Consider the following 10,875-nt stretch of genomic DNA (forward strand, 5'->3'; position numbering starts at 1 on the left):
TTGTAAGCAAGGTATTAGAAAAGCTTATAAGAAAAACTTGGGTAAATCATCTAGAAGAACACAGTATGATAACAGAAAGACAGTTTGGTTTCAGAAAAGGAAAATCATGTGTTACTAATCTGTTGAGCTACTATGACAGAGTAACAGACACAGTACAGGAAAGAGAAGGATGGGTGGACAGTATCTATTTAGATTTCAAGAAAGCATTTGACACAGTACCACATGAAAGACTTTTATGGAAACTGTACCATCAAGGAGGAATTCGAGGCAAACTGTTTTGTTGGATGCAAGATTTTCTCATAAAAAGAGAAATGAGGACAGTACTAAGGGGAAACTACTCATCATGGAAAGAAGTGACTAGTGGAGTACCACAGGGCTCAGTGCTGGCACCAATCATGTTTTTAGTGTATATAAATGAAATAGACAGTAACACTGGAAATGAGAGCTATCTGAATATGTTTGCAGATGATGCAAAAATACAAAGGAGAATTACTAACACAGACTCTTGTAAAGAGCTACAAGAAGAATTAAATAAACTTCATGAATGGAGTAATACATGGCAAATGGAATTCAATGTGGACAAGTGTCATGTAATCATTTTGGTAAAAGTGGAAAAAGACCTGATTGGGATTATACGTTAGGAAATAAAACCCTACACACATCAGAAAGAGAGAAGGACCTTGGTGTGATTATCAATAATAGACTATCTCTGGCTGACCACATCAGCGAGAAGGTACGGAACATGTATACACTGCATGCAAATATGAGAATAGCATTCACATACATAAATGAAGACATGCTAAGAAGGATAATAACATCATTCATCAGACCAACCCTGGAGTATGCATCAGTAGTCTGGAGTCCTCATCTCAAAAAACACATAGACAAGATTGAAAAAGTTCAAAGGGCCGCTACAAGATGGATACCAAGCTTAAGGGATCTAAGCGACGAAGAAAGACTAAATAAACTGAATCTACCAACACTACAGGAGAGAAGGAAAAGAGGTGACATAATAATGCTATCTATATAAATGCATATCAGGGAAGGAGAAAATAGACATATATGATTACTTAACATATGGGGAAGCATCAGCAAGAGGACACTGCAAAAAACTGCATAAGAAGAGAGGTGATAAAGACGTGAGAAAATTCAGTTTCCTAAACAGAGCAATTGATCAGTGGAATGCACTACCGAATGAAATAGTGTATGCCAAAACAAGTCACAAATTTAAGGATATGTACGATAAATACGGTTTAAGACACAGGACAGTACGAGCTTGACTCATTCCTGTAAAGATACAATTAGGTAACACACACACACACACACACACACACACACACACACACACACACACACATTCATACCCCGGTTTAATGATGCAATTATAAAAACTCATCTCTAGGTGGGGTATCGTATCTCGGGGTATATTTAACGTGTACAGTATAGGGATGTGTTTTTGAGCCTTGGGTTTTCTCCCCAACCAATCTCTAAACCCACCTAAATGAGTCCAAAAAAAAAAAAAAAAGTTTCAAGCCAATCTAAATGGCCTAACAACTGTAAAAGAAACTAACCTAAGCCTAAAGCCAGTGCCCGTCTCACTTGTACCCAGTCGAGGTCACTGAAGAATGCAATCTCTGACTTGTATTCAAACTTGGTAGAGGAGCAGCAGCATTGTCAACAATCCCACCTTCAGATGGTCCCAGGACTATTAAATAAACATCTGTTATGGATAATAATAATAATGTATGAAAGTCGCAGATTCATCCAAGGTGTGAATTATTGTGACAGAGAATTGTTGATGTTTTGACTGTTTGTCTGTCTCTGTCTCCCATCCATGGAAATTGAGAGGGATGTATATAGAACTCTCTAAACATCTATAACAGGTGTAACTTTTTATGACTAATTTCGGTGCAAACATTACAGTTGCTGAAGTGGTGCCCCTGATGGCCAAAATTAGTTTTAATTAGAGGTAATCATCAGCATGGTGGAAACATGGTAGCCAGTTATCATAGAGTTTTTGACTTGTACAACCATACCATTATTAGCAACAATGGGAGGGATGGGTGGATGGATTGGTGGGGTGAGCAGGGCAGGTGGGTGGGTGGGTATTGGGAAAATAGGTCCAATGGTATGCATTGATCCATGGGGAATTATGGGGTAATGGGCCCAAGGAGGAACATAGGTTCATGGGGTAAAATGGGACCCCGGGGGACTTCTCCCAAGAGGGGGAGTGGCCATCAAGGGTCCCAGGCAGTGCCAGTATGCACAATCATATGATTTTACCCAGGCAGTGCTGGGTTAGTGAAAAATGTAAGTAGATGCCACCCAAGACCAAGTGACTGATCACTCATCTTGGACATAGTAGCATGGCCCTGAGCCCTTTTGCTCCTGATGCAGCAACAAAAGACTATAGACTGATAGATTGATACATTATTAAAAATATATGTAGATGTCATAATTTTGTAGAATAATATCAAACAGGGCAAAACATGTTGTAGTGCCCACCTGTTTTTATGATGCTGATATGCGAATGTCACACCAATTTTTATGATGCTAGTATGAGAATGTAAAAAAAAAAAAAAAATACCTGGGGAAAAGTAGATTGTTATCCAGCAGTACTGCACAGTATTAATGTATTTTTAAAATTTAGAGGTTCTTTAAAAATTTTGCTAATGCTAATTATTATCTCAGTTTGAAAGAATGGGAAATGTTCCTCCCAGCTTGACCTTGTTAGATCATATAGCCATACTAGGTGACAGGAGGGCGCTACCCCTCTCGGCATGGCAGCTAGCCTACCTGGCGTGGCTCAAACTCACGACCCCCTGGTCCCGAGTCCAACACTCTACCACTGTGTCACCCTACTCCCCTATCTCAGTTTGAGAATATCCCACCTTATTTATAGTTCATCCACCTCAAGTTGGTGGAGATTTTCATCCTTTTGGAACTTGCATCATATGGCAGAATGAGACAGTAAAAGATGCTATAGCTCTAAATGCTGGCCACAGCACCCCTAATTGACTCATATGATGTTCTTGTGATAATCTCTCATTACAGCTGAGTATTGAAGATAGAGGAGTGGCAGTTTAGGCTGTTCTAAAGTGGACAGAGTACTGTAGGCTGTACAGTAAATATTTTTCTTTGATTCTTTATTGCTTGGTACTTAATGTTTGTTCATCTGTATAATTTAGTTCCAGCTGTTGTTACCTGTGATGTATTATAATGTAACTGTTGTATCTTATTTGATCAAGGCATCTTTGGGATGACTCTCTGCTTAAGTGGCGTGTGGTGTGCCGACTGGACAGACAAGCAGAGGTGTTTCAGTATATGTGTAACTCGATGCCACCTCGCCCTCCTGTTGACTACTGTGTGCTCAGGTGAGGAGTAAGGCTTTAGAAAATAATTGTTATTTATTGCTTATCTTTAGATTCATATTGTTGCATTTGTTAACCCTTATACTCCAAGCACAGGATTTGCAGGGCACTCCCAGATGCAAGCAGATTCTTGTTTAATTAGTTTTCTTTCTTTATGGAAAGAGGTACTATACAGAATTAGGAGCATAACCAAGAACTGCATTCTTTTGGTTGCAAATAAACACCAAGAGCACATCTGTAGCTTTTGCCATCTTAACTGTGACAGCATGTTGAAATATAGTAGTGTTTGGGCATTTTGCAGCAAAAAGTATCGGTATTGGAGACCAGAGTTTTTTTTGGACCTAACGGGCAATACAGGCCACATTCACTATTCACTGACACAGGCAATACTAAGTGGAATAACAGGAGAGCTGCTATATACGGTCGAGTAGAAGAAAATGGGAAAAATAGGGGAAAAGTGTCCATGTCTGAGGATGTTGCCAAAGGCATGCTGCTCAACATCCGAGGATGTTCATTAGGGTGAAAGGTTAGTTAGAATTGTCACCATTAGCTTTGTTTTTCCTGTTTTCATAATGAATGGGGGGTTCTAGTGCTCATTATGATTTCTTTCGGGATTTGCATCGGGAGAAATTGTTCCAGTTTCTGATTTCCCTACTCTGGTTTCATAGGAGCCATGAGGCTGCTTGCATCTCTGATACTGGATATAAGGTTTAATCCTTGCCAAGCTGACCTCAAATGAGGTACAAAAAAAGTCTGCACTGGGCATGCTACAAACCTCATATGAGATACAATTTACCTTGGTTAGAAAACTGACTCAGGAGTGGTAAACTACCTTACAAAGAATTAGTGTGGCAGAGGTTAAAAGTATAAGTTGATTGCTTCAGCCTTGTATTTTTAAAATTGTGAGTGGATCTACTTTTGTAATGCATGTTTGCTATTATATAATTTGATGTATGGAGTGAGTACAGTACAGTACCAGTGGAGTCATGTGGTAGATAGTGTTTTCTTGGAATATTGTTTGAACTCTGTAGCAACTTATAATAGAGTAAGCTCCTCATAGTATATCATTACATTAAACCACCTCTTATTGTAGTACCGAAGTGATGATCCCTTAGAAATCCAAACTGATATCTTATATCTGCATTTTATCTCAGATACTGGCGGAGTGACCTGGGCAGGGGCAGCTGTGTGGTGGTGGAGACATCAGTGGAACATCCAGATGCCCCGCTGTTAGTGGGGGGCATGAGAGGCATTGTTCTGGCCTCACGCTACCTCATCCAGCCATGTGGCTCAGGAAAGTCCAGAGTCACGCACATATCAAGGCTTGATATGAGGTGTGTATTAGGGAAAAATAACTTATCATAAAGTAAAGGACTTATCTCTTGTAATGTAGGTTGAGTCACTGGGGGACCATCATGGTATTCTTTTTATTCTTTTCTGTGAAGAGAGGTGTGAGACATGGGGAAGCACTATTATACTTTTGTACTTAAACTGAACAAACACAGCATCATAGATACTGTATCATTTATGAAGGATATCAGATGTTTGTTGGGCATTACAAAGGTAAATATAAATTCATATTTCATTGATATACTCTTATCCCGTGGAGAGCGACGATCATTCAGTAGGTACACTCTCCCAAAAAAGTATCGGCACCCTTATAGCACGTATCATTCTGAAACATGGATGAAGCATTGTGATATATGGGGCTTCCTGTAATTATAATTGCAGATTTTATCTTTGGCAATTATTAGAAATCAATATTGCAAAAAGATTCACTTACTGGGTGGTATATGTTTTGAGGCACCACATTTATAGACTCGTGTGTGTCTGCGGAAGTTGCTTATTTTCACAACCATCGCATGTTCCCAAAGGTGCCGATACTTTTTTAGGAGGGTGTACCTGCTGGGAAGTGACGACTAGGCCAAAATTTCGAGTCTTACAAAATTGAATGAAACGCACATCATCGTCTTGGAAATGCTCATGCACATCTGGCAATATATATATATATATATATATATATATATACAGTAACCCCTCCAATATCCGGATCAATAGAGCCATAGGCAGGTCCGGATAGTGGTCCTGTCCGGATATTGGGCCCCAGCTTATGGACTAGTATTTACAGACCCTAACTCTGAAAAACACCTATACAACTCCCTCTGGACATGCATAGCACCTATTTAAGACCCAAATCACACCAATAAGGGACATAAAAGACTGAAATAAATGCAAAAGAACCATAAAATGAGGTTTTAGAGGTGAGTTTATACAATATTAAACATTCTGGGTACTTACAAGTCCCTTGGTCTTGGACTGGTTTGAACCGCCAGTTTGCAGTCCACAGTTAATCCTCTGCACTCTAAATTCTAATTTCTTAACACTGCACAACACTGTAAATTCCTGTGTGTTCTAGTGGCAAGGTATTGCAGTTTATTCACTGTTTATTCACAAAAAACAAGCACCTGTGGCTTGCACTGTTATGAGTATCTGCTCTCCATCGGAGTTAAGCTGTGACTGTTGATGTTGGTGGGGTAACAGAGTTGCCAGATTGCAACAGCCACATTACCAATCTCCTCAACTTTCATTGTCAAATATAACTTTTCATTACCAAATTCGTAAAGCTAGCATATATTCTTCACTAATTATATATACAAGTGGAAATACATGTAATCACTCTCCTTATAACTAACACCATGTTGATCATTTTCACACTATGTAGGGTAGCAGATTAATCGAGAGAGAGCAAACAATCCACCATCTCCATCCTGTGTATCCTCATACATGTGAAAAATCCATTTGGTAATGCATTATTCTAATGCATTACCAAACGAATTTTTCATTACCAAATTGGCCCACACTTGGTAATGAAAAATACCAAATGGCAACCTGACAGGGGAGGGGGGAGGGGGAGGAAGGAAGGGGTGAAGGGACCATGGTGTAACAGCTGTTTGGCGCCAGGCGGGAATTTCAAATTATGGGAGGGAAAAAAAGTCAGATTTTTTTCGAATTTTTTGCAGTTTTTGGCCCATTTTGGGAATATTGGATCCCAGGAGGATTATGTCCGGTTAGTGGGGATGTTCGGCTATTGGGCGTTCGGATATTAGAGGGATTACTGTATATATATATATATATATATGACCACGTAAAGTCACATGGTGGTGAGATAAAATGGCCAGAAGATGAACAGCTGGTGGTGCAAGCAACCCACCACCCACGGTGAGTGAGGTAAGGAAGGGCATTTTCCGGGAAAAACAGCCTATATTTACCATGGCCTTGGGCAAGGATCATGTGATTACTGTATCATCAACCTCTCTCTGTCTCTCTCTCTCTCTCTCTCAAACTACGATAAATTACCTTACACTTTGCCAACAGAGCATACATTATTATACAATTTACCCATAACTCTCTCTCTCTCTCTCTCTCTCTCTCTCTCTCTCTCTCCGAGAGAGGATGGAGGGAATGGAGAATAAAAGACAAGGACGTCATTCATTCATTCTAAGGGACGAGGGGACGCTGATTTGCCATTCCTGTATTTTATTCTCTCTCTCTCTCTCTCTCCGAGAGAAGAGGGAGGGAATGGACAATGAGAGCGAAGAGGGATGGCTGTCTGCCTTATCTCCTTATTTGCAAGGGATGCATTTTCGGCCATTCCTATATTTATTCTCTCTCTCTCTATATCTCGTGTGTGTGTGTGTGTGTGTGCACGTGCATACATGCAGATCCCCTCTCTCTCTCTCTCTCTCTCTCTCTCTCTCGTGTGTGTGTGCAGATCCCCTAGCGCCTGGTGTGGGGTTGGCGGTGTCACAGGAGGAAAATGAAGAAAATTTATGTGCGTGCTTCATGGTGTCCGTGCGCGCATATTCTGAGCGTATATGGGGCAGTGCGTGGGTGGTATTAAGAGTTGCCACCTGCCCCTGTTTCCCATACAGATTTCAGCCACCTACTCTTCGTGGCACAGTTTTAGTACGCCTTTGAAATTTGCGCTCTTTTTGAGGCCCATCGCTTTCGACTCTGGAAAGTTCCAAATGAGGCCTATCACTTTCAGCAGGTTAATGGTACATATTAGATGTGACAAGTAGAAGCTTTTTGCAGTATTGCATATTAACCCTTAAAGAGTCTGTGAAATGAAGGAATTACAGTACACCGTTGAAATAACAAACTAACTGGTACCAGACCCTTGACATTAAAATTTCCCAGGTGTTGTGGCTTTTACTGAACAAAAATCATTAATTATACAGCCTCATTCTTCTATACACTCGTAAACAATAGCACACAGTTAGGTCTAAATGGTTCTTTTTCTCTATAAATGCTCTGTTTACTGATATTTGTTTATTCTTGACTTTCAGGAAGTAATTGCACTCAAATAAAGACTGCAAGTAGGCCTTGAATAAATCTGTTTGTTCATGTCATGTCATGTTGGTTGGTGTTTCCCATATGTCCATTCTTTTACTGAACAAAATTCATTAAATGAACATAACACCCGTCCAGCTCAAGTTGGTCAATAAAACCAAAATTCATTAAATGAGGGTTTGGTATATTGAGGGTTAAATAGACAGTAAGTGTGTTATAAATATGATTATCAGTGACAGTGGCTTTAACAGTCAAGTTGGGAAGGTTTAGTCTGGCATAGGGGAGTCATCAAGGGTGATAGTAGGGAAACCTGGATTATTTTTTTTTATGCCCTCTGTTAAAAAAAAAAAATTCCATAACAGTGGGAGGCTGGAACCAAGATTTTGTGTTATAGGTGAATGTTTAAGTTCTAATTTACAAATCTGAATTTTTTATTAACCAGTGGTTAACAGTAATGGAACTTTTATCATAAGAAATTTTTTTTCATTCCATCAGGGGCCGGACACCAGAGTGGTACAACAAAGTATATGGCCACATTTCTGCTGCTCACCTCACACGCATTCGCCAGAGCTTCCAGCACCATGCAGTTGGCCCAGAGAGCAAAGTCTAGCATTCGGAGAGTAAGATCTGGGCCTCACTCCATACCCAGGGTTTTGGAGTGAGGCCCAGGTCTTCTGCTTCCACATACCAAGGAGTAAGGTCTAGATCATCATCTCCAGCACAAGGAGTAAGATCTAGGTCATCATCCCCAGTGCAAGGAGTTAGGTCTAGGTCGTCATCTCCCGCTGTAGGAGTAAGATCCAGGTCATCCTCACCAGCCCTAGGAGCAAGATCTAGGTCCCCCATAGCACTCCTAGGGTCAAAGAAAAAGATATTAAACCCCTCCTCTAGCACTAAGAGGAAGACTTAGATACCCACCAGAGTACAGAAAAAGACCTTCAACTCATTATTTTTCCATCGAGTCCGAGAGTGTAGGTTTTGGTTCCTCCTCAGTGCTAATGGGCTGATGAATTCAGTCTTGCACTCCTTGCCTTCCCTGTTAGGCTGAGATTAATATTTTTTTTCCCAAAAAGACAGTGATTCCCAGTTATCCTCACATGGGCTCCAGAATATCTTATTCCCATTATTGCTGCAAAAGCTGTAACAGAAACAGTTTCATTGTAGCAGATATTTGTAAAGAACAGTAAGGTGGGTCTGGAGATGCTGCCTTTTGACTGGCATTTTTATTTGAGAATAGACATTAACCTAGAACTTTGCATAGATGAGCAGCTAACAAGGAGAAGTGATTAAGTACATATACCAGAGCTTCCAGAGGTTTGTGAAAGTTGACAGAAAATATATACGAAATTTTATAATTCCCCCTATCACAAGTGACCAACATGTACTCAAGGTGTTCAAGTTAATGTGCCCAGTAACTACCAAATCCATGTGGACCAGTGTACATTCCTTTGTAGGGTTTCTCAGTTGAGATAGGACTCTGTTTTTATTCCATTGAGTACATACAGTAAGTGTATGTAATATATATATATATATATATATATATATATATATATATAATATGAAATGTACATAGTTAATGTCTTGTTATTGTATGATAAACCAGATTTGCTTTGTGTACCAATTTTGTACCAAAGTGCTGCTTTGTCTGACAATCAGAGAATAAGTCAGAAGAAATTTTGGTCCTTTTTGGCATTCTGGGTATTTTGTGATGTTAATAAGGAAAATAACACAGTATTTCACTTTATGAAAACAAATGGCTTTACGTACATCATTGATATAGATCAGTATTGCCAGATTTTAAACTTATGCCATTACTTGCCACTAGGAATTTAGGCCAATCACCCACTCTTTAAATATCCTGGAATATGAATGCTTAGCCTGAAGTTCCTACACCTTTCAAGGGATAATTTGTGACTGGCTTATATAATTACTGGGGAAGGGGATAAAAATGAACAGGGGCGCACCCAGGAATTTTCTAAGGGGGGGCCCTGTGGTGAGCTGAGGTGCAGGTAATGCAATAATTACGGGGAGGTCACATGCAAGTTTAGAGTCGGGGAGCTTTGTTTGTACAGTACTTGCCAATTTTTCATGTTTTGCTGTAATCGAAATAAATAAATATAAATTTTTAAAGGATCCAGAGAGCTAAGGGGGGGCCCAGGCCCAGTGCCCCCCCCCCACCCCCTGGGTGCACCCCTGAAAATGAATAAGCAACCAAAGTTCAGTTGAATTCCAACTTGATCATTATTGCAGCTGTAACCTTTTAGGTGTGGTTGTTATAGTTTTACAGTATGCTAATACTGTAATAAGATATCAAGATGTCATTGTATTGGCACACCTAACAACAGTATTACTAATAACTGTGAAAGTTGACCTCATATGCCATAAAGTTATAAAATATCTCTGACTTAGGCTTCCTATTGAGCTGCCTTGACCGTGAAGGTGTGTGATAATGTCACAGTGTCGGATGGTCTGTGTGGCACTCCGACCTCATCATTGGTACACATGTGCTCGTTTTTATATATTATACTAGCCAGAGAGCCTTAACGAAAAAAGTATGATATTTTATTTACAAGAACTCTCCAATGAGGCAGCGGAGTTGTGTTTTAGAGAAGAGTATATACTGTTTAAATAACGCCAAAGTTGCCTCCCGATGTTCTTCCTAGTCTTAAATTTAGTAATGCGAATGTATATGTGCTATTCTTTTAACTTCTCAGATCAAAATGGCGTTATGAAAATTTGGTGCTGATTGCCACTTTTCCTTCAGCACTGCAAGAACATATCAGCAAAATTTAGCCAAGGACATCAAGCATTATTTATTTTATTAGTTAATATTATTTACTTCCTTAAAGATTTTTTTTTTTTTTTTTACTTGCCTCCAGCTCACTTTTGAGGTCTGGAAATCTAAATAAAATGTACTTCAACATAATGATGCTCTTGGCTTCTATATCTGAAGCTCACATTCCTAGTCCTGATAAGTTTTATAATATTTTTGTTGTCAAGAGTACTTTTTCCATATGAAACAGTTTTATAAATATATGAATACTCTATATATTTACCATTACCTCCTCAGTACAGTAACCAGTCCTATACCTACCATGCTCATCCTCCCCAAGTTTTTTGTATTTTGTTATACCCACCAACACCTGTATAA

The 10,875-nt window shown here is 39.5% G+C and overlaps 1 protein-coding gene across 1 annotated transcript in view; it reads left to right on the forward strand.

Annotated features, from left to right (window-relative positions):
• LOC145413821 (uncharacterized) overlaps positions 1 to 9,950 on the forward strand; it is a 514,227-nt gene extending 504,277 nt beyond the window's left edge. Inside the window, exons 22-24 of the mRNA XM_080283483.1 lie at positions 3,249 to 3,374; positions 4,526 to 4,705; positions 8,220 to 9,950. Of these exons, the coding sequence (XP_080139609.1) occupies positions 3,249 to 3,374; positions 4,526 to 4,705; positions 8,220 to 8,334 (421 nt within the window). The 3' untranslated portion in view covers positions 8,335 to 9,950. The remainder of the gene's footprint in view (positions 1 to 3,248; positions 3,375 to 4,525; positions 4,706 to 8,219) is intronic.
• The last annotated feature ends 925 nt before the right edge of the window (positions 9,951 to 10,875 follow it).

This window comes from Coenobita brevimanus, chromosome 97 (genome assembly GCF_032717465.1).
Source record: "Coenobita brevimanus isolate Jiangsu-jjx chromosome 97, ASM3271746v2, whole genome shotgun sequence".
In the NCBI taxonomy this organism is placed as follows: Eukaryota; Metazoa; Arthropoda; class Malacostraca; order Decapoda; family Coenobitidae; genus Coenobita; species Coenobita brevimanus.